The sequence below is a fragment of the Rana temporaria genome, chromosome 12 (assembly GCF_905171775.1).
Source record: "Rana temporaria chromosome 12, aRanTem1.1, whole genome shotgun sequence".
Classification (NCBI taxonomy): domain Eukaryota; kingdom Metazoa; phylum Chordata; class Amphibia; order Anura; family Ranidae; genus Rana; species Rana temporaria.
The window spans coordinates 43386343-43406243 of NC_053500.1; the positions used below are offsets into that span (position 1 = coordinate 43386343).

The 19901-nt window shown below is 43.0% G+C and overlaps 1 protein-coding gene across 1 annotated transcript; it reads right to left on the reverse strand.

Annotated features, from left to right (window-relative positions):
- Positions 1-1994: 1994 nt before the first annotated feature.
- On the reverse strand, positions 1995-3231 carry LOC120918521 (ADP-ribosylation factor 1-like). Its single transcript, XM_040330142.1, has one exon. The coding sequence runs from the start codon at positions 2980-2982 to the stop codon at positions 2413-2415; it is 570 nt and encodes a 189-aa protein (XP_040186076.1). The 5' UTR covers positions 2983-3231; the 3' UTR covers positions 1995-2412.
- Positions 3232-19901: the final 16670 nt, after the last annotated feature.

The window sequence follows — 19901 nt, forward strand, 5'->3', positions numbered from 1 at the left end:
GCAGAGGACACAGTTGTAGAGGGGATGATGTGAAGGGGTTCAGACGACACTGCCATGGGAGGGGGTCGAGGGACAATACAGTGGAAGTGGTGAGACGTGAAGGGGGGCAGAGGACACTGCTATGGGGGGATGAGCAGAGGATACTACAGTGGGGGGGGGGTATGTGAAGGGGGGGCAGGACACTGGTATGTGGAGGAGGAAGACACTACTGTATGGGGGGGGCAGAGGACACCACTGTGGAGGAAATGATGTGAAGGGGAGTAGAAGACACTGCTGTGGGGAGGGGAACATGGGACAATACAGCAGGGGTGGTGTGATGGGAAGGGGAGCAGAGGACACTGCTATTGGAGGAGGGGTTATGTGAAGGGGGCAGGGCACTGGTATATGGAGGAAGAAGACATTACTGTATGGGGGAGGGGGGGCAGAGGATACCACTGCGGAGGGAATGATGTGAAGGGGAGCAGAAGACACTGCTATGGGGAGGGGGCATGGGACAATCCAGCAGGGGTGGTGTGGTGGGAAAGAGAGCAGAGGACACTGCTATTGGGGGGAGGGGTTATGTGAAGGGGGGCAGGGCACTGGTATGTGGAGGAAGAAGACACTACTGTATGGGGGGCAAAGGACACCACTGTAGAGGGGATGAGGTGAAGAAGAGCAGAGGACACTACTGTGGATGGGGGAGGGGTGCACAGGACACTATGCTGTGTTTTTTATTCCATGCATGATAGTTTTATTTTCATAGGGCATCCACTCCCTTACCTGGGGATGGGGATCTTTGATTTCCTCCATGTTGTCAGGTAGATCTCAACCTCTGAAAGGTTGTCTACCCCTGGTATACACTATATATTTTTTTAATTTTCTCATCTTTTCCCACGAAAGTGGAGTTACTCTTTAATAAAAACATGCAATTAAAGAACTCATTTACTAAGTATCACTGACAGCTTATTTCATTGTATCAAAAACAATAGACAAAGTGACAGGCTCTCTTAAATCCCCAGCCACCTCTATATTTTTATTTTAGGAGAATCTGTCACTTTTCCTTAATAATTAAAATGTCATATTACCATTAAATAGCAATGATGGCGAATATTTAAATGTTAAATAAATGAGTGAACTGCTAATTCTACAAGGCTGCAGAGTGACCTGATTTGATGCAGTGTTATATTCCATGGTAACCAAGCACATTTCAGTTTACTATAATCACCGTTTTCTTCCCAGATGATATGGATTACTGCACCCTGCCTGTAGTCATTGCACTTTGCCCTGCCTTCAAAGAAAAATTCCCAACGTCTTTGTGAAGACACTGATAATACTAGAACTCCTGAAAGCCGTGTCCGGGTAATAAGCAGTATGTGCTTCGCCCCAGGCGGTCACGTCACAATCTGATTGCACAATCTCCTTTAGAGTTCCCAACAACTATGTAGACGTGCAAGAGCCCGCCTTCTGGGCTGTAACTTAAGTACATTTTTTAAGCTAGCCTGTCATGCTACACAGCAGTTGACAGATCTTCAGCACAGACTTTGTACAATCAGATTGTAATGTGTGGGGCCACCTTTTTGTTTTTGTATTGCTAGGGCAGGTTAAAAATTTAACGAATTAGGAGAGAAATACAGACGTATCTTTGATTAGAGTAATAAAGCATCAATCCGGATAGCATTCTTACTCAGCATTATTGTTAAATCACAAATAAGGCCATCATGTAGTGGGGAAACAGCAGCACTGACGCGTTTCATGCTAAACAAGTGCTTAGTCCAGCACGAAACGCACCAATTTGTTGCTGTGTGATGATCTTATCCGTAATTTAACAAAAAAAGTAATAGGGCAACTATCCAGATTGATACATCATTACTTTAATGTGTGGCAGACGAGCCGAGCTGGCACCTTTTGCGGAGCAGCAGAGCAAGGAATGAGTTCTCACCTGGAGTGGTGTGTATGTTGCTCTTCAATAAAACACTTCAGATAAACAACTAAAATTGTTATTCTAACACTTAAAATAATACAACCAATTTTTACTCAAGAAATATCACATTTTAATTAAAAAAATAATTAAATATATAAACAAAATGTCTAAAACAATTGACACATATTTTGTACATGCGAAAAGAAAAGAACCCACTTTCTGTCTATTCAATGAGACCTTCTCTTATTAAATTCATCAGTTCATTTCTACATTGTTAGCTACAGTCTTTTTTAGCTTTTGCAACCAGTCCTTTAAAAAAAAATGTTACTTGACAGTCACAAACCCTTTCCCTTGATGGTCCTTGATGGTGGAGAGAACCACCTTGCACAGTTCCTCCACTATTTGGCTTGTGAAGAGCAAGCTGATGTTATACAGTCTTTGTGCTGTATACTTTATCGGCTCCTTAGACGGAAAAAGAAGAGATAGCATGGATAAACATGACTTTAGTCTTCTCAGAATGTCCTGTTCTTCTGGAACTGCTTTACCAAGTTGGTAAGGACCTCCAGCCCCTCCACCAGTCCTTCTCCGTTGGCGGCACAGCACCCCTGGACGTGCCACTTGTGTCCTTTTAGCTTGGTTAGTCCCAGTTCTTCCGCCAGCTCCATGGGTTTCCTGGCACCTGGGAGATCTTGCTTGTTGGCCATCACCAGGAATGGCACACCTCTCATTTCATCATTCTCCAAAATAGCCTTGAGCTCTTCCCTGGCTTCCAGAAACCTCTCTGGGTCAGCACTGTCCACCACAAAGACCAAGCCATCGGTGTTGACATAGTAGTGCTTCCACAGGACTCGAATCTTGTCCTGACCGCCCACATCCCAGACAGTAAATGTCACATTACGGATGGGCTCCACAGTCTCGACGTTGAATCCGATGGTAGGGATTGTACAGACCGTCTCATTCAGCTTCAGCTTGTAGAGGACCGTGGTCTTTCCAGCAGCATCCAGACCCAGCATCAGGATCCGAGCTTTGGTGCCAGAGAAGCCCATAAGAGTTTGGTAAAGGCTGCTGAAGAGGGCACCCATGCTTGCAGATGTGGATCTTCCTTGTTCGTTCAGGAATCTGCTTGCTCTGATGTCTGTAGCTCTGCTTACTCTTACTAAGCTCCATTGCTGTTTATATACGCAAGATCCCTTCACTGGCCAAACCCAGATTGCCTAGCAACCCAAGACGCAAGACAGGAATTTCCTGGTTGTTCTGTAGTTCTGTGCTGTGTTGGAGGATTCCTCCATAACGTGTTGTGACAATGAGGAAGTGACTGCAGTACAGGAAGTGACTGCAGCACAGGAAGTGACCTTGTCGGTACAGCATTCAAAACAGAAAAAACTTTATTGCAGCAATACACTTAAGTAAAACCGACACATACCTCATTAGAATGATATAAAACAACATGTTTTTAATGTGATATTTGATTGCAAAGTACTTGCAGTTACAAATAAAAAACACACATTATACAATTGTTTAGGTAAAACTGAGTTTAATAGTGTTATGAATAAAAATATTAGGAGCTTTTCAGAACTTAAAGTGTAACTCCAACTAAAACATATTTTTTTTTCCATTTCTTGTACATTCTTTTTACATTGAAACCATCGTAATTGAAACAGTGGCTTACACTTCTACTTTGTAAGACCACTTTCACACTAAGGGAGCTTTTCAGGTGCTTTCACGCTAAAAAAAAGTGCCTGAAAAGCTTTACGAAAAACACCCCTCTCCATTGAAATTAATGAAAAGCTCTTCAAAAGCACCTGAAAAGCTCTTCAAAAGCAGTTTTTCAAGCTCCTCAGTGTGAAAGAGGCCTAAAGTAAGATTTGTTCTACAGCAGGGGACTTCAAACTTTCCAGTACATGGGCCACATTGCAAATTTTACAAATGTTCAGGACAGTGGTAGTGCATCCATAAAGGGTGCATGAGTGCTGCCCTCTCTCTCTTATCACCCCTCTATCACACGGGGCAGTGCGCTGAAAAAACACCCCTCTCCATTGAAATGAATGAAAAGCTCTTCAAAAGCGCCTGAAAAAAATTCAAAAGCGCTCAGTGTTTTACTGGCAGTTTTTCAAGCGCCTCAGTGTGAAAGAGGCCTAAAGCAGGGGACTCCGGGGCGTGGCCTGACGCAGACGACAATGGACGCTTTCTGAGGAGGCTCCATCTAGCCAACTTTTATCTAGGGCCATCCGATACCTAAGATCGGAGATTAGCGCTCCTAACCCCTCCATCCTTATTCAAGATATCTCCCTGCATGGTCCTGAACCATTATTTTACCTTCAAAAGGCCCTCCGGAGGTGTGCTGTGCTCCGTGACGGGGGTTCAGTTAGAGACGTCCCGTCGCCATTTTGGGGCCTACGAAGCCTTAACCACAGGCGCGCTCGAGTGAGGTAAACTCAGCGGCCACTGCATCTTCCTCACGGGTGGCGATCCTGGTGAGTGAGGTTCGTTCCCCTGTGGAGGCTAAACATTCGGGAGACCCCTGCACCGGTTCCCAGCGGCCTATACTCCCTCCGTGATCCGCGGATTCAATTGCTGCAGACGACACCGCGGTCGAGTACAGGGGGGTCAGCGGACGAATCGATCTACCAAATCACTCCCGCCTGTGTCATACAGCTCTGCAAGGGGTGACCAGGACAAACATCCGACCAGAGACTGGTGGAGACACACGTTTTCTATACCAGAGGCCTTCTGACGCACTTTTTAATAAGATTGAGGGGACAACGCCGCCATCTTGTGGCCTACAAATTTATTGTCTCAAACATTAATTTAGTGTGGCATAGGCTGCTTTGATTGGCCCTTTTTTCTAATTGATTCATCCCCTGGAGTCTGAAGCTAGGAGTGAGGTATGTGGATGACTGCTTGTCAGTAAATATACAAAGGCCTGACAGTGTCTTCATAGGCCTTCTCCTCAAGTTCCCCCAAAAAAAAAAAAAAAAAAAAAACTTCCTGGAATCTGCAGTTTTTATATTGCCTCACTTCTATAAAGGATACAGAGACTGTACTGTTGTTAATATAGGTAATACCTATTGCCACTAACCAGCGACAGAAATATAAAGGAGCCAATACTGGGAATAATAAGTGATTTTACCTCAGAGTGTAGTGAATTGTGACCATTATACTGTGGAATTTCTATAAGGATCTGATAGTATATGGATGAATTTTATGCACAGGTCACCGTGACATCCTGAAACATACATAATCCACTGTATCATACTATTTGGAGTTCTTATTATATTTATTTTTTTTTCTCTAAACTGAGGTAATTCTTAGTTCACTGGCTACATGACTGCAATGATAATATATTAACAGTAGTCAAAGGTTGATTACCAACTGAATACGATGCCCAGGGTCTGTGTTTTACAGTGTGGAATTATCCTATGATTTTCCCTGCTATGGAAACTTGCTGAGGTACTCCTACACACCGTCCGATGTTGGTTGACAAAAGCTACAAACCAATCCGCTAATATAACACCTGCATGATATGTAATTTGAGGCATTTTTATGATGATGATCTTTTCACAATACTTACTGTAAAGGCCCAAATCTAGGCCTGGTCTGTTCACATAAGTAATACCTACTGTAAGATGGTGGTTATAAGACTGTTATGCCTATAGGAACTGATATAGGAGTGAACTGTTGATTTTACGATATAGAGCAACTCTACCCCTGCTGATAAGAATTCACTATAACACTTATTATATATGAAGGGGAAACAGGGCAAAAAAAATAAGAACTCAATTATCAAGGAGAGTCTTTTTAATATGGACACACCTCCTCATACAAGTCCTCAGGTGCCTGTGGTGGATCCTAAGTTTACTGAACATTTCTCATCTCATGTGACACCCTCCTCATCACCTCCTCCCTTAAGTTCTACTACATCTTCAGCTTCATTTTCATCTGTAGTAAGGGAGGGTATAATACCTATAATGGCTGATCACGGGATTCCTATGGTTTCTCCCTCACATGACCCTATACAAGTACCTGCTACCGTTGAAACTGCCCCAGAAGTTTCTTTCAATGTTGCTGATCTCTATAACAGGATTTCTGAAATGCTGGAAAGGGGTTTAGCTCACACGGCTGAGAAAATTACTAAAGATATTAGGGCAGACTTCCAATGTCTTGGCAACAGGATTGATTCAGTTGAGCATAAACTGGACACTAACGTTTCTAAAACTGACCAACATGATGATCATAAATAAATGGTGATTCTGCGCAACATATCACACTAATGGAATAGTGATATCACATAAACAAGATAAATGTAAGAGCTGACAAATAATCAGCATATAGTATTAAATGCAAAGAGAATAGTGAGTCCAAATATAAATATATATATACTCAAATAGTGAATAGTGAGTCCAAAATATATAATACTCATAAGGCGAATGTGCAAAAATATATAAAGAATATTGTGCAAAAAAACCGGAATGGAAGTTCAATCCCAATAGTAAACACAAATCAGCTGTCAGGGCAGATATTCTGAATGCACTGGATGAAGGTGAGCACCAGCTCTATGGTGTGAGTGCACGGCCGTGCGATAGAAGATAAACCAGATCCCTGACTGAGCTCCCGGGACTCTTACCTCTCAGCCCTCCTAAATGGGCATTGATGTACAGGTCACTCGCAGCCTTCTATGGGTGGTCCCTGATGTTTCCTCTCTTGATCTGATGGATCCTTCCTTAATTGGGACAGATGCTCCTCGAAACCAGATGGATGATGTGGGTTATAAGAGAGAGAGAGAGGGGACTCCCATAGTGAGGTAACGTTTGGTGCAGGTAAAATATGTTTATTGAGGAAAAACCTGCACTTACATTAAAAGAAAAATAAAAGTGCAACGAGGAAACAAACAAGCGGCGTTTGAATCGCCAGCTTACGTCACTCCGGGTGTACGTCCTCCAATTCCTACGCGTTACGACACCACGTGTCTTCGTCTGGGGATCATATCCATTTCCTACAAGAACAACTGGAGGCCGCTCAGGCTAAGATTGACGATTTGGAAAACAGGTCAAGAAGAGAAAACTTCAGGGTTAGGGGTCTCCCTGAATCCATTATGGACATTCATTCAGCAATACGAGATATTATGAGAATCCTCCTTCCATCTGCACCTGATATAAAATTGGAGATTGATAGGGCTCATAGATCGTTAGGCCCACTGAGAAGAGATGGTTTGCCCAGGGATGTGGTGGTCAAGCCTCATTTTTTCTCCACCAAAGAAGACATTATGAAACGGTCCAGACAACAGGAGAATCTTCAATACCAAGGTACTTATATACAAATATTTTCTGACATTTCACCATACACCATTCAGAAAAGAAGAGCAATGAAACCGTTATTGTCTGCCCTCATCAACAAAGACATCAAGTATAAATGGGCTTTTCCCTTCGCCTTAAAATTCAATTGTAATGGTAGAAACCATATAATACATAATTTCCAAGAAGGTGAACGACTTCTGTCTGATCTGAAAATTATATCTCTTGATCCTGTCATGGACACTAATCCGCCTCAACTTCCATCTGCCAAGAGGAACACACCTACTAGTCCGACTCAAACTCCTTGGAACAAGGTCAAGTACAGGAAAATTGGAGGTGACCAAGCACCCTGATATTGAATAGACTTACCCAAGACGTATCTCTTATTCTTTTATTCAGATGAATTTTTATCCCAGAAGCTTTCTAAAAAAAGAAGACTCCGGGATTACATGTCTAGTTTTATGCAGTTTTTCTTTAGATTATTCTCCTATTGTTTTTTGGTCATCCTATGATTCACATGCCCTTTTTTCTTAAACTTGTTTTAAGATGTGATGTTTAATCTGTCGGCAACTGACGACGGTGAGGTATTGAACCTCAACTTACCTCTTGTGTCGACACTTTGTCGACCCAATGGGTAAGAATATAGTCCTTTTCCGGGACTATGCAAAAATTTCTTGTTTGAATGAGGGAAGGAGAATCATTCTCTTCCCCCATTCTGGGTCACGAATTGACCTTGCACGATCTAATAGTTTATTGTGCTATATGTTTTTTTATTTTTCTCTTCTTATCTCTCCTTTTCATTTCTTTTTCTTTCTTCTTCATACTCTCTTCGTTTCTTCAGCCTGCCTGCCATTGTTCGTATTTACGAGACTATTGATGATATCTGTACGGTCCTGCATGTTCATAGATGTCGACAAGACTTATGGCTGGATCGAATGATGTATCTAAACCCCTTAGTGTTGTTACTCACAACACTCAGGGGTTGAATTCTCCTGTTAAGAGGCGCAAAGCTTTTCAAGTATATAAGTCTCTCCGTGTAGATGTGGTTTTCCTTCAAGAAACCCACTTTCCTAAACGATACAACCCTTCCTTTATGCATGCCCACTTTCCAATGTTTTACCTAGCTAAAGCAGAAAACAAAACTAAGGGTGTGGCCATTTTGTTTTCTAGGTATTGTAATTTTAACCTGACTAAAGAAGTCGGAGATCCGGAAGGTAGGTTTCTATTGTTACAAGGTACCCTTGATGGCAGATTATACACATTTATTTCTTATTATGCTCCTAACAGAGGTCAGAAAAAGTTTTTCTCTCAGATGCTTGATACCCTCCGACCATTTATGGAGGGGATCATTCTTATGGGTGGAGACTCTAACCTAGCTTTTGACACAGGATTGGATAAGTCCAAACCTTCTGTCAATGGAATCGTCAGACCGACTAAACTTAGTCTACAAGTAGCACGCATTCTACATCAGTCTAGATTAACTGACATCTGGAGGGAGTTGAACCCCAAAATTAAGGACTATACTCACTATTCTAACCCTCACCATTCTTATTCGCGTATAGATCATATATTAATCTCTAACCATCACGTCCCAGCTGCCATTAAGTCTCACATAGTTGATGTTTCTTGGTCAGATCACTCGATGGTTCTATTGTCACTGAGGAGAGAGGACACTTCTCCTAAAGTGTCTCATTGGACACTAAATAAGTCTATTTTGAAGGACCCTGTCCTACTGAAGGATATTGAGCAATCTCTTCTAGAATACTTTAAGCATAATGATACAGGAGATGTATCCCCTGAAACTCTGTGGGCTGCCCACAAGGCTTCGATCAGAGGCAAAATTATACAAGTGGCCGCTGGCCTCAAGAAACAAAGAAACATAGACATAAGGAAGCTGGAAAACAACTATATAGAGCTCCGTAAAAAACATAAATCTGATCCTCTTAACTTTCCTACTCAGGCACTTGATGCAGCTAGATCTGCCCTAAACTTGGTACTTACCACCAAAGCTGGGGAAGATATGAAATGGACTGGAGCTAATTTCTATAAATTTAAAGATAAAATAGGCCCGATGCTAGCTCATAAACTCTCACCCAGATTTCAATCACGGTCTCTCCCTAAAATAAGGATGACTGATGGTTCTCTTACCCTGAATCCTAGGAAGATAATGGAGGCCTTTCATGATTTTTTTTCTAAGCTTTATGCATCCACTGATGACTCTTCTTCAGAGGGAATGGATGATTTTCTAGACAATTTGAATTTACCTCAATTGACTGAAGTTCATAGAGAAATGATGGAGTCTCCCATATCAGCTGAAGAAGTATTGTTAGTAATTAAAAACCTAAAATTAGATAAAGCCCCGGGCCCTGATGGGTTTTCAAGTGCTTATTATAAAACATATTCGAGCATTTTAACACCCTACATGGTTAAATTCTTCAACCACATGACCGGTGGAGTTCCCATAGACAGGCAACTTAATTTAGCTTATATTTCGGTTATCCCAAAGCCAGAAAAAGACCATAGCCTGGTGGAAAACTATAGACCTATATCCCTCATTAACAACGATCTTAAGATACTCACTAAGGTAATGGCCAATAGAATGTCCTCTTTCATTGGCCAGTATGTTAGTAAAGATCAAGTAGGCTTCATCGCTGGAAGGCAAGGTCCTGATCAGGTTAGGAGGGCTGTGGATCTGATCTCCATTTTGAACTCGGGTTGGACTGGTGATACTAATCAAAGAGGAATGCTTCTTTCTATTGATCTACAGAAAGCATTTGACTCAGTATCATGGCCATTCATGTTAGAAGTGATGAAACGTTGGGGGTTTGGCACGAAATTTTTTGGAATCTTATCTGCACTTTACTCTCATCCTAAAGCTAATATACGCTTTCAGGGTATCTTTTCGGAACCTATTGAGATTCATAGGGGTACTAGGCAGGGTTGTCCTCTGTCTCCCCTGGTGTTTGCAATAGTTATGGAATCCTTAGCTATAGCTATTCGTGAGAACACAAACATCAGGGGAGTTAGATGTGCCAAAAAGGAGCATAAATGTGCCTTATTTGCAGATGACCTTTTACTGTTTTTGACCGCTCCAGATACATCCCTACCGGAATTATATTCTCTTTTAGACAAATTTTCTATAGTTTCAGGTCTAACTGTGAATATGGCCAAGTCTAGGGCCCTCAATGTTTCTCTCTCTGAATCCACGGTTTCTCTACTAAAGGAAAATTATGGATTCAAATGGGACACCTCTTATATCAAATACCTAGGTATCTATTTGACTCCCAACATCCAAAACTTGTATTTGGCCAATTATCCACCTATGTATAGAAAACTTGAGAAAGATTTGAGAGATTGGGGGACTCAGAATATAGGTTGGATTGGTAGAATTAACTCGGTTAAGATGACTCTTCTCCCTAGGCTTTTGTATCTTTTTAGATCATTACCCATACCGATAATTAGAAGTCATCTAAAATCCTTTCAAGGAAAGATTATCAAGTTTATTTGGAACAATAAGGGTCCACGCCTTCCATCTCGCACTCTCTATAACTTGCCTGAACAGGGGGGTCTGGGGGTACCCAACTTATTATGGTACTATCAATCAGCAAGATTGGCACAGTTATCGGAAACTTTTCTTAAACATGAACGCCCTGACTGGTTAGATATAGAAGAGCAGGCGACCCCGAATCTAACGATAGAGGAGTTAATGTGGAGTCCTACCAAGAATAGGCCTTCTATTTTATCTCCGACTCTTTCTCAAACCTTTGTTTTATGGGATTCACTTAAAAACAATCCCTCTCTAATTTCTAAAGGCAGACCTTTATCGAGTATTTTTCTAGACCCACTCTTTGTTTCTAAAATTGAAGTAGATTCATTCAAATGGTGGCATGACAAAGGGTTGTATCGTATAGGCCGTTTTTTTTCGCGCTCGGGTCCACTTCCTGAACAACACTTCATTGACAAGCTAGGTCTTCCTGTCTCAGAAAAATTAAGATTTTCTCAACTACATGACTATGCACAAAGCCTATGGGATAGTGGCTCGATCTCTGGACTATTGACACCTTATGAAAGTAATTGTGATCAGGGTTTGATCAGGAAGGGGAATATTTCAATCATATATCAATCGCTTGCTAATAATTGCACCAAATTACCTCATATGCTGGCCTGGGAAAGGGAACTTAATAACAACTGGGATTTATCTGACTGGTGTAGTAATTATACTAGATCCATTAAAGGATATGTGAATATATCCCTTGTAGAGGCTAATGTAAAAATTTATACTAGGTGGTATTTAGTTCCCGTTAAACTGGCTTCCATGTATCCGTCAACTTCGCCCCTTTGCTTCAGAGGTTGTCAGGGATTGGGGTCTATGGTACATATATGGTGGGAATGTCCCAAAATACGTGGATACTGGAATAAGGTGTTCAACATAATAAGACGTGTCACAGGCTGTAATTTGCATCAATCCCCCACTATCGCTTTACTTCACGGGATGTTACCCCAAACCTCCAAGGTTACTAGAAAACTCATCCTATACATTCTGACAGGTGCCAGGATCACAATTGCAGCTGCGTGGAAAAAACCTACTGTCTCCATCCGGTATATGAAACAAAAGGTTACATGGATTATGGAACAAGAAAAGAGGGTCTGTTCCATGTTGGATATGTCTACTCTTTTCCATGAAATATGGGAACCGTGGATGAAATTTATGGGAATATCTTTTATCCCATAAAGGCTGTGGTGATATTTATATCCTTAAGACGATGTTGTTCGTTGGCAGGCAGGCTGCCATCTCTTTTTCCTTTTACTTTCCCCTGATCTTCTTTTTTTTTTCTTTTCTTCTCTTTTTCTCTTTTCATTGATTGTTATTTGATTTGATAATTTTGTTTTTTACACGAGGATAACATCCTTGTTATTTCTCATTCTCAGAGTGTTATGTTTAGAAAAAAAAAAAAAGATATATATAAACATTTGTATTAGCATATGTTTGGGTTATCAAAAGATTCCACCAAATTTTTGGGGATGTTAGGTATGTTAAGGGTTTTGAAAATATATATTTACAGATACTGGTGGGTATTGGTGATAATTATTGGAGGGAGGGAAGGGGGATTGAAAGGTTTGCTTAACCTCTTGGACACAGACTGTTCCCAGTGGGGGTGTCAGAGAGGTCATTGTTATCCAGAAATCCTGTCCTTTATTCGTTCCATGAAATTAGACCCAGTACACACATGGGTTTTTTTATTGTGTGACAACAATAAGCCTAAGGAATTATATAATATAAGGAAATATCCTTTTATTTATTTAATTATAAATTATTGGTTATACCTAGCTTTTCTTTTTAACTATTACAATCTATTATACTCTCACCGTATGGTGATAGCATATGATATGGCTGTATATGATAGTCAGTTTCTATGACAAGACCATCTTCTATGTAAAGCAATGCATTGGATTTATTATTTTCTGTGTATTACTGAATTGTATACTGCTGTTATAGTACAAATGTATGTACTTTTATTGAAAATAAACATAAATTTGAATGAAAAAAAAAAGCAGGGGACTCCAAACTTCTACAGCAGGGGACTCCAAACTTCTACAGCAGGGGACTCCAAACTTTCCAGTACATGGACCACATTGCAAATTTTACAAATGTTCAGAGCAGTGGCCGTGTGTCTATAAAGGGCGCAGGAGCGCTGCCCCCTCTCTCTAGTCACCCCACTATCACCATAGATAGATTCATGCATTGCATGAATCTATCTATGGTCTCCACTGCCGCCCCCTATTCAGGTGTCTGGCCCCTTGTCGGGCGATGGGCATCTGGATTACAGCGCCGGGGGTATTTTTGGAAGCGCCTGATTAGAGCCATGGTCTCTAATAGGCATCCTGATTAGAACCATAGGCTTTAATAGGCTTTCAAAATGGTAAACAGTGGGCGAAATGCTGTGCATTCGCTGTTTACTTAGTGTTGTGTTAGGAAAGTGAATAAATCGCTTTCCTAACACTGACCCGCCTCTCAGCCAAACAGGTGCTCGGGTCTGGTTACCTGTCACCTGATTGGCTGAAGTGACAGGCGCTGTGATTGGACGCCTATCAGGGGTCCAATCATAGCAGAGGATGGGAAGAGGACGGGAGAAGACATCGAGGACTCAGAGCGTGGAGGACAGCGCCGTGACCCGAGACAGGTAAGTGCCGGGCGGGGGATGCACACTGACATTTGATGGGGCACAGTAGCGTCAATTGATGGGGCACAGTGGCAGCAAATGATGGGGCACAGTAGTGCCAATTGATGGGCACAGTGGCAGCAAATAATGGGCACACTGGCAGCAATTAATGGGGCACAGTAGCTGCGTTAGATGGCACAGTGGCTGCGTTAGATGGCACAGTGGCTGCGTTTGATGGAACAGAGGCGGCAATTTATGGGTACAGTGACTGCGTTTGGCACAGTGGCTGCATTTAATGGCACAGTGACTGCGTTTGGCACAGTGGCTGCATTTGATGGCACAGTGGCTGCATTTGATGGCACAGTTGCTGCGTTTGATGGCTCAGTGGCTGCGTTTGATGGACACAGTGGCTGCGTTTGATGGGCACAGTGGCTGCGTTTGATGGCACGATGGCTGCGCTTGATGGGCACAGTGGCTGCGCTTGATGGGCACAGTGGCTGCGCTTGATGGGCACAGTGGCTGCGCTTGATGGGCACAGTGGCTGCGTTTGATGGGCACAGTGTCTGCAGATGATTTTTTTTTCAGTTTGTTTTAACCCCCCAAAAAGTTTTGAGCACCAGCCACCGCTGGTTCAGGTCCCCACCCTCCCGCAGCTCACCAGTGTTTCTTGGGCTTGCCGTTTCTGCCGATTCGTCCATGAAACGATGAGCCTAGTCCTCTATGGCCTTGGAGGACAGGAGTGACGTCATGACGTCACAGCCGGTCCAGGGTGGAAGGAAGAAATAAAATAATTAGAGGTGAAAGATTTTTTAAAAGTAAAGGAGATTTAGGGTCTTTTTGACTCCAGATCTTTCCATAAAGAAGACCTGTCATCCTTATTTCTATTACAAGGGATGCTAACATAAAAAAAAATTAAATTAAAAGGGACAGTGTAAATATAAATAATATTTATTTTTTTAAAGCACCCCCATCCCTCCATGTTCGCATGCAGAATCGAATACATGCGCAAGTACCGTACTTTGGTACCATTCCACGAGAGTGCGCAGTTTTAAAGTGTGACATGTTTGGTATCTATTTACTCGGTGTAACATTATCTTTCACATTATACAAAATAATTGCGGAAATTATTGCATTTTGTTTTTCTAACCACTTCCCGACCGCCGCATGTACATATACGTCGGCAGAATGGCACGTACAGGCACATTGGCGTACCTGTACGTCCCTGCCTAGACGTGGGTCGGGGGTCTGATCGGGACCCACCCCCCGCTACATGCGGCGGTCGGATTCCCGCGGGGAGCGATCCGGGACGACGGCGCGGCTTATAGAATGTATGTAAACACGGCTTCATAGAATCAGTTACGCATAGATAGCCCTAAGATCCGACAGGTGTAACTGTGTTACACCGTCGGATCTTAGGCTGCAATTCTAGGCCAGCCGCTAGGTGGCGATTCCATTGCGGTCGGCGTAGAATATGCAAATGACTAGTTACGCTGATTCACGAACGTCCGATTTGCCTGTCGATCTAAATTTACGTCGTTTCCGTAGAGATGCGTCGCGTAAAACTAAGCATGCCCTCTAGGTGGTGTAACCAATGTTAAGTATGGCCGTCGTTCCCGCGTTGAAATTTTAAATTTCACGTTGTTTGCGTAAGTCATCCGTGAATGACGCTGGACGCCATTTACATTAACGTCGAAACCAATGACGTCCTTGCGACGTCATTTAGCGCAATGCACGTCGGGTAATTTTACGGACCGAGCATGCGCAATACGTTTGGCGCGGGAACGCGCCTAATTTAAATAGTGCCCACCCCATTTGAATTAGGTGGGCTTGCGCCGAGCGGATTTACGCTACGCCGCCGCAAGTTTACAGGTAAGTGCTTTGTGAATCAGGCACTTACGCTGTAAATCTGCGGCTGTGTAACGTAAATGGGATACGTTACGCCGCCGCAGCGTAACAGATTTCTACGTGAATCTGCCCCAAAGTGACCTACAAAGAGGATGCAGGAGACCAGCAGCACTGAGATAAAACAAATGATAAAAAAGTATTTTATAGAAAACATGGCAATTGTTAATGGTGCACAGTGTGATCAGGTGGGGTTTAAATCTTTTTAACTGGTTTGATTTTATTACTACGGAGACAGTAATTTGTGCCTAGTGATATAATACAAGAACTTCCAGTTTGCTCTGTCACTTTGCTCTGTACTGTAGGATTGATCAATGACCTCAATAGCACAGGAAGTGACCTCATAAAAGAAACAATAAATTCCAGGTATAATAACACTTGCTGGAGAAAATCTTCCAACGCAGCCTGAAGTGACAGAACAGGCAGGAAATTCCTTTTGACAGATAAAAAGGGTATTACAGAAAAGGAGTGTCTATAGATGGCACCCAGTACATCTACTGTATTTTATATACGTATATTTGATAATAATAAAATAATATTAACGTGATTTAAAAATAAGATGAATATAGAATAAAAATTAAACACACACAATATATGGCCAAAAGTACTGGGACGCCTGCCTTTACATGCACATTAAATTTAATTAATTGTTAGCCTCTTTGGTAAAATACACATTATTTAGGTAATAGCGGTACCATCATCCTAGACTTAAAGGGGTGGTTCCCCCTAAAACACATTGCTAACAATAGATTCGTAAGACCCGTTACACTGCGGGTAGGCTGGCTTTTTTTTTTTTTTTTTAGTACATACCGAGATCTCCCCGTCTCGTCCCTTGTCGGTGGGCGTTCCTAGTTGATTGACGTTCCTCGGACGGGCGCGTACGTGACGTCACGACTTTCCGAAAGAAGCCGAACGTCGCTGCGCATGCGCCGTATAGAGCCGACTCTATACGGCGCCTGCGCAATGACGTTCGGCTTCTGTCGGAAAGTCGTGACGTCACGTATGCGCCCGTCCAAGGAACGTCAATCAACTAGGAACGCCCACCGCCAAGGGACGAGACGGGGAGATCTCGGTATGAAGGAAAAAAAAAAAAAGCCAGCCTACCCGCAGTGTAACGGGTCTTACGAATCTGTTGTTAGAAATTTGTTTTAGGGGGAACCACCGCTTTAATTAAATAGAGGTAGGGCTCAAGGGACCCCAAAACCCAAAGTTAAAAAAAAAGAACAGGCAATAGGACTATTATGGTACAAGGTAAGTAGATAGATAGAGTAGTTATATCAAAAATTTGGTAAATTTATTAACATAGTATAAAAAAAAAAAAAAAAAACATCAAACAACAAAAACAATACAAATATCGTGACAACCATACGTGTCACCAAAACTTCAACCCCCTTGGGGAGATCCCGGTGGATGTAGGGGTCTTATCGGACAATCCGATCGTGTGTATGCTCCATCGGACAATTGTTTTCGGTTTTTTAACGGACAAATGTTCACTGTAATTGCTCTCAAACTTTTCGATAACAAATGTCCGATGGAGCATAATCCGATCGCTTGTACACAAGTCCATCGGACTTAAGTCCACAGTACAAACACACATTCTCTGAACCAATGCTAAAGATCAGACACCAATAGCAGAAGTTGCCCAAAGGGTGGCGGTAAAGAGCTGAAAGACCACGTGATTTGGTGAAAGTTGGCTGAAAAAGTCCCGCCGTGTGTATGCATACCAAGTTCACGGCCAACGCCCATCCGTAGCAAAATCCACGGAAAAGTGAGATGGAAGTCCGATCGTGTGTATGAGGCCTTGTACACACGAGCAGACATGTCCGATGAAAACATGTCATCGGACATGTCTGCTGGGATCTTTTGGTCTGATGTGTGTACACACCATCAGACCAAGATCCCCGCGGACAGAGAACGCGGTGACGTAGAAGACTTTGACGTTCTCTGACACGGGAGTTCAATGCTTCCACTATAACAGGCGCTATAACGTTAAAAATAGCACCTGCAAAGCGCCCTGAAAGAGCGACTCCTTTCACTCCAGTGTGAAACCCTCAAGGGCTTTCACACTGGAGCGGTGCGCTGGCAGGACGTTAAAAAATGTCCTGCAAGCAGCATCTTTGGAGCGGTTCTCCTCCACCGCTCTTACCCATTGAAATGAATGGCCACCACGGCCGAACCACCGACAAAGCACCACTGCAGCGATGCTTTGTGGGTGGTTTTAACCCTTAAATGCGCCCGTCTAGCGGCCGATTAGTGCAGCAAAAATGATTGTAAACTGACGCCCCCATCGCCCCAGTGTGAAAGGGATCTTAGGGAAAAGGGGTGGGGGGGGTGGGGTTGGTTGTTAAAGCAAACTGCTGTGCGAGTTGGGTGCAATGCGGGAACCCGCAGTGGATTCGCAGCCCCAGACCATGACTCTCTCACCACCATGCTTGACTGTAGGCAAGACACACTTGTCTTTGTACTCCTCACCTGGTTGCCGCCACACACGCTTGACACCATCTGAACCTAATAAGTTTATCTTGGTCTCATCAGACCACAGGACATGGTTCCAGTAATCCATGTCCTTAGTCTGCTCGTCTTCAGCAAACTGTTTGCAGGCTTTCTTGTGCATCAGAAGAGGCTTCCTTCTGGGACAAATTTGATGCAGTGTGCAGCGTATGGTCTGAGCACTAACAGACTGACCCCCACCCCTTTAAGCTCTGCAGCAATACTGGCATCACTCATACATCTATTTCCTAAAGACAACCTCTGGATATGACATTGAGCACATGCACTCAACTTCTTTGGTCGACCATGGCTGATGCCTGAGTGGAACCTGTCCTGTTAAACCGCTGTATGGTCTTGGCCACCGTGCTGCAGCTCAGTTTCAGGGTCATGGCAGTTCGCTTAGTATCAGATTGAAATTCAAATTTCCGAATTACAATAGTAACAAATTTAATCAAATGCAAAATAACTAAACAAAATTTGTCCGAAATTCAAATCAAATCCAATTCTAATCGGATTTGAAAAAAAATCAAAATTTAATTTGAAACTATAATATAGAATAGAGCACAAAAGAATAGAGTAAAACAGAACAGATTAAAAAATAATATAAAATAATAGAATACAATTAAATAGAAAAAATATATAAAATAAGAGAATAGAAAAGAGCAAAACAGATTAGATTAGAAAGTTAAAGAATAGAAAAGAGTAGAATAGAGTAAAACAGAACAGAATAGAATTTCCTCCTGCCAGAAAAGCATTTAGAAGAGCCCCAGTGTGCATGAGGCCTTAAAGAGGTTCTAAAGCCTATTTTTTTTCTACCTTAACCCCTTTTGCACCCAAGGATAAAACAAATCTAAATGCCTAAGCACACTTTTACAACTTTGACGTGTTAGTCAGGCCCGGATTTACTCCCTTTGCCACCCCAAGGCTGGGTCCTTCAATGCCGCCCCCGCCTGCGCAGTACAGGGGGAACATTATCCGCCGGGGGACTTTTTCGGCAGGACACTGGGAAGCAGGGGGGGGTGCTGCTGCCGAATATGACATTGAGAGGCGGGGGGGGGGGGTGCTGCTGCCGAAAATGACATTGAGAACTAGGGGGGGAGTGTCCTGCCGAAAAAGTCCCCTGGCGGATAATGTCCCCCCCCTGTACTGCGCAGGCGGGAGTGGCATTGAAGGACCCGGCCTTGGGGCGGCAAAGGGAGTAAATCCGGCAGGACACTGGGAAGCAGGGGGGGTGCTGCTGCCGAATAGGACATTGGGGGGGGGGGGGGAGATGTTGCTGCCAAAAATGACATTGATCTTTAGGGGGTGCTGCTGCCGAAAATTACATTGAGATGGCCTCCTCTTCCCTCTGTTTTCTCTCCTCTCACCATGCATGACATGACGGGGGGGGGGACTCCCGAAATGAAAGTGTCCTCTCCTCTCAGCTGCAGTGCCGCCCCTGCACCCACTGCCGCCCCGAGGCCTGGCCTTGTTGGCCCTGTCTGGAATCCGGCCCTGGTGTTAGTAAAACCGTACATAGCATCACAACTACTCTGTGCTTCCGGGTGGATTACACCTTGTTTTTTTTATGACAAATAGGCTTTTATTTGGTGGTAAATTGTAATAGAAATTCCCTATTTTTTTTTTTATGATCAAAGGAAAACTGCCCCAAAATAGAACAAAAATATATACCGGTATTTTTTAATGTAGCTGTATATTTCTTACTACGACCATAACCTTCCACGAAAGAACAACCACAAATTAAATTCTCCTGCTCCTTATGATCGCAACGTTATGTGGGGGGAGAGAAAGAAAGAAAGAAAAAGAGAGAGAGAGAGAGACTCTAAAGCCCTGTACACACGATCGGTCCATCCGATGAAAACGGTCTGATGGACCATTTTCATCGGTTAACCGATGAAGCTGACTGATGGTCCGTCGCTCCTATACACCATCAGTTAAAAAAACGATCATGTCAGAACGCGGTGACGTTAAACACAACGACGTGCTGAAAAAAAACGAAGTTCAATGCTTCCAAGCATGCGTCGACTTGATTCTGAGCATGTGTGGATTTTTAACCGATGGACGTGCCACTGCCTACTAACAATCGTTTTTTTTCTATCGGTTAGGTATCCATCGGTTAAATTTAAAACAAGATTGCTTTTTTTTAACCTATGGATA